At 43.3% G+C, this 3,019-nt stretch overlaps 1 protein-coding gene across 1 annotated transcript; it reads right to left on the bottom strand.

The window, feature by feature from the left end:
* Nucleotides 1-299: 299 nt before the first annotated feature.
* LOC133857205 (protein SENSITIVE TO PROTON RHIZOTOXICITY 1-like) lies at nt 300-1,650 on the bottom strand. Its single transcript, XM_062292383.1, has one exon. The coding sequence runs from the start codon at nt 1,545-1,547 to the stop codon at nt 441-443; it is 1,107 nt and encodes a 368-aa protein (XP_062148367.1). The 5' UTR covers nt 1,548-1,650; the 3' UTR covers nt 300-440.
* Nucleotides 1,651-3,019: the final 1,369 nt, after the last annotated feature.

The following is a 3,019-nucleotide window of genomic DNA, read 5'->3' as shown; positions in this document are numbered from 1 at the left end:
GACCTTGATTCAACCCAAATCCAATTTTCCAATCTTCTTCAATCTCATTCAACTACTGTAACATGCACGCATGACCAAGAAAGTTTGTCCTGTACTTAAGCAAAACTGAAATTGCTAGGTCATAAATTGAATCTTTAAGCAGCTTTTGATCTTTACTCACAGATGGTGGCCATTTCTAATAAGCCTCCCAAATAAACACTGTTCAACATCCAGCAGCCAAAATGGTCTCGAGAAAACAGGGGGATTAAAAACAATCATATGATCAGAACTCACCTAATTATCCAAAAACATGAACTTAATTGCAACTCAAAATGGGAGAAGAATTTATTAGAAGTCACAACAACAGAGACAAAGTCAGTAAATATCTTCACAAAATCTACACAGCACCAAGGCATAGAAAATATTAAAATAATAATAATAATACCTATTGTCTCCCAATATCAAAAACCATCAAATCCAATCGGCGAACCCAACACATCCTGAAAACCATAGCTCTCGATCGAACCAAACCCATCGAATATCCCATCGAAGAATCCGTTATCCGAAGAACTCGCAGCCGCTAACTCAGCCTCATTCGCCACTCCCACATCCTCGTCCTCGTCCTCCACCTCCATCGCCGCCGGTGCCGGAGGCTCCGTGGGCCTCTCGTCCTCGTCCCAGACCGCCGGCATGTGGCCCTCAAATAACGCCATGTGTCCAAATAGCTTGTCCTTGCGCGAGAAGCTGGTGCCGCACGTGCACCGCCACCTGGCCTCCCCGCAGTGCTTCAGGTGGTTCTTCAGGTCCGCCACCACTGAGAAGCTCTTCTTGTTGCACCGATTGCACGAGTACATCTTCGGGCAGTGGCTCCGCTTGAAGTGGTTCTTCACGCAGACCACCGACTTCAACGCCCTGAACTTCTTGTGTTGCCTGTTCCTGTTACACCCATCGTACGGGCACGAGAACTTGGTTTTCCGGCTCGCCTCGCCGCACATCCGGTCCGGCTTGGCCAAGGCCTCGGGGGTCTTGTACTGATTCCCGTGCGCCCTCATGTGCATCCTCAGATTCGCGTCGCGCTTGAACCCTTTCCCACATATGTCACAGAAGTGAATGTGCTCGGCCAGTAATTCCACCGCGTCGAGCTCCACGATCTCCGAATCGTCCAACTCGGAGACCGAATTCTCGGTTTTCAATTCCTCGTCCAGAGACTCGACCTTCAACGAACCCGAGGAATCCGCCAAGATTCTCGGATGGGCCGTTGGGATGGGTGGTGTGGATTCGGTGCGTTGCGTGCAGGCGAGGAGGGCGGCGCCGTTGACGATGATCTGTTGAATGGCGGAGACGATCTCTGACGAGACCACGTCCATCTGATCCTGGCTCACCAGCTGGTTGCGGTTGACCGAGTCCGATAGGAAGCGCTGCAGGTAATCCATCCTATTTCGTACCGCGGAGAGGTTCAGGAGCGGGACGCGTGGGTCCGAGACCCCGACCTGAGCCTGGCCGGGGTTGGACTCCAGTCCGGAGGAATATTCCGCCGGAATCTGAACAGATTCGCCGGTATTGAACATCTTTTCCGCGATTTGTATTAAGGGAAGCGAAAATGAGAGATTTAAGAGAGAGGGTTACAGTGTGGTAGACTGGATATAAATCAACTTGCGCCTATTGACTTTATTAGACTTTGAAAATTAATACCGGAAGATAAAAGAAAAAGTTAGATTTACAATATCAATACAATATCAGCATAACAACTCCTTACACGAGGGTAGGTCTCACACACTGAGACTCACCTTCATGTGAGAAGTTGTTGTGCAGTCGTTATGATGGTGTAATGCAAGAATCAAATTTCAGAAGATAAATGCTAAAGCGTCTACCAGCTGTGTATTTCTCGGGGGAAAATGTTAAATTTACAACACCAACACAACAACCACACAACAACCCCTCACATGAAGGTGAACCCCACACACTGGGGCCCACCCTCATGTGAGGGGTTGTTGTGTGGTTGTTGTGATGGTGTTGTGTATGAATCAAATCCCTTTCTCGGGTCCTTCCCAATGAGGTGGCATTTAATTTTTTTTATTTTTTTTAGCCCTTTTGAGATTAAAAGAGCACCCGTGTGTGACACATGGGGCCACGTGGGGGCTCCGAGATGAGCTAATCCTGACCGTTCAAATCGGTGGGATGGATCTACGTCACGCAGCGGCTGTGGCCCATGATAGGGAAATGCATCGACGGCCATTTGTTCATAATGAAATCGTGGGTCCTACTTAATCCTACTTTTGTATTGCTCCAATAGGAAAAGTGAAATGAAGATTTCCGGTGTACCAATTTATTTATCGAGCATGATTTTATTGTTGCATTAATGTAAATAATATTACGCCATTTTAAAATATTTACTACATGATAATATATACATCATTGTATTTCTAAACTTAATCTAAACAACAAAATAAATTTTCTTAATTTAAGAGAATTTATTATTATTATATTGCGAGAATTTATTATTATTATATTGCTAAAAATCAAAAAGTAAACCCAAAAAACATTATCAAAACAACGGCCAAAATTTTCTTCATCTTACCCTTTGGGGCTATCTTAGAGTTGTTATATGGTTTTTATATTATTGATCAAGTTTCAAATATTTTGACTAATTTAATGTTTGAATGAAAAATAGTTAAAGTGATTGCAGTTTTTATGCGTTAAGATAATATTATCTTTGATAATTAATAGTATATATAGATTTTTTATTATTATAAAAAGCATGTAAGACTGAAAAATTGCACTTATACGAAGATCAGTGGAAACAAACAAAGACGCAGTCTACAGCGTGCGTTCTGTGAGCCGTGAAATTAGAGATAGCAACCAATCATCACACGACAGCTCATCAAAGTTCAACCAATAGTGGATCTTCTCTATATTATATCGAGGTCGGTGGAAATAGTGGACCCGACTTTTTCTTGACGTTTTGTTATTGCATAAACAAAAGCAAGTATTTTATTTTATTTTTATTTATTATTATTATTTTCAGCAGATCGATGCCGGC

This window comes from Alnus glutinosa, chromosome 14 (assembly GCF_958979055.1).
Source record: "Alnus glutinosa chromosome 14, dhAlnGlut1.1, whole genome shotgun sequence".
NCBI lineage: Eukaryota > Viridiplantae > Streptophyta > Magnoliopsida > Fagales > Betulaceae > Alnus > Alnus glutinosa.
The sequence above is the reverse complement of the archived record's forward strand: the minus strand, read 5'-3'. Positions and strand labels throughout refer to the sequence as shown.

Bases quoted from the DNA above. Each gene is read 5' to 3' on its own strand.
- LOC133857205 (XM_062292383.1), bottom strand. From the start codon at position 1,547: ATGTTCAATACCGGCGAATCTGTTCAGATTCCGGCGGAATATTCCTCC.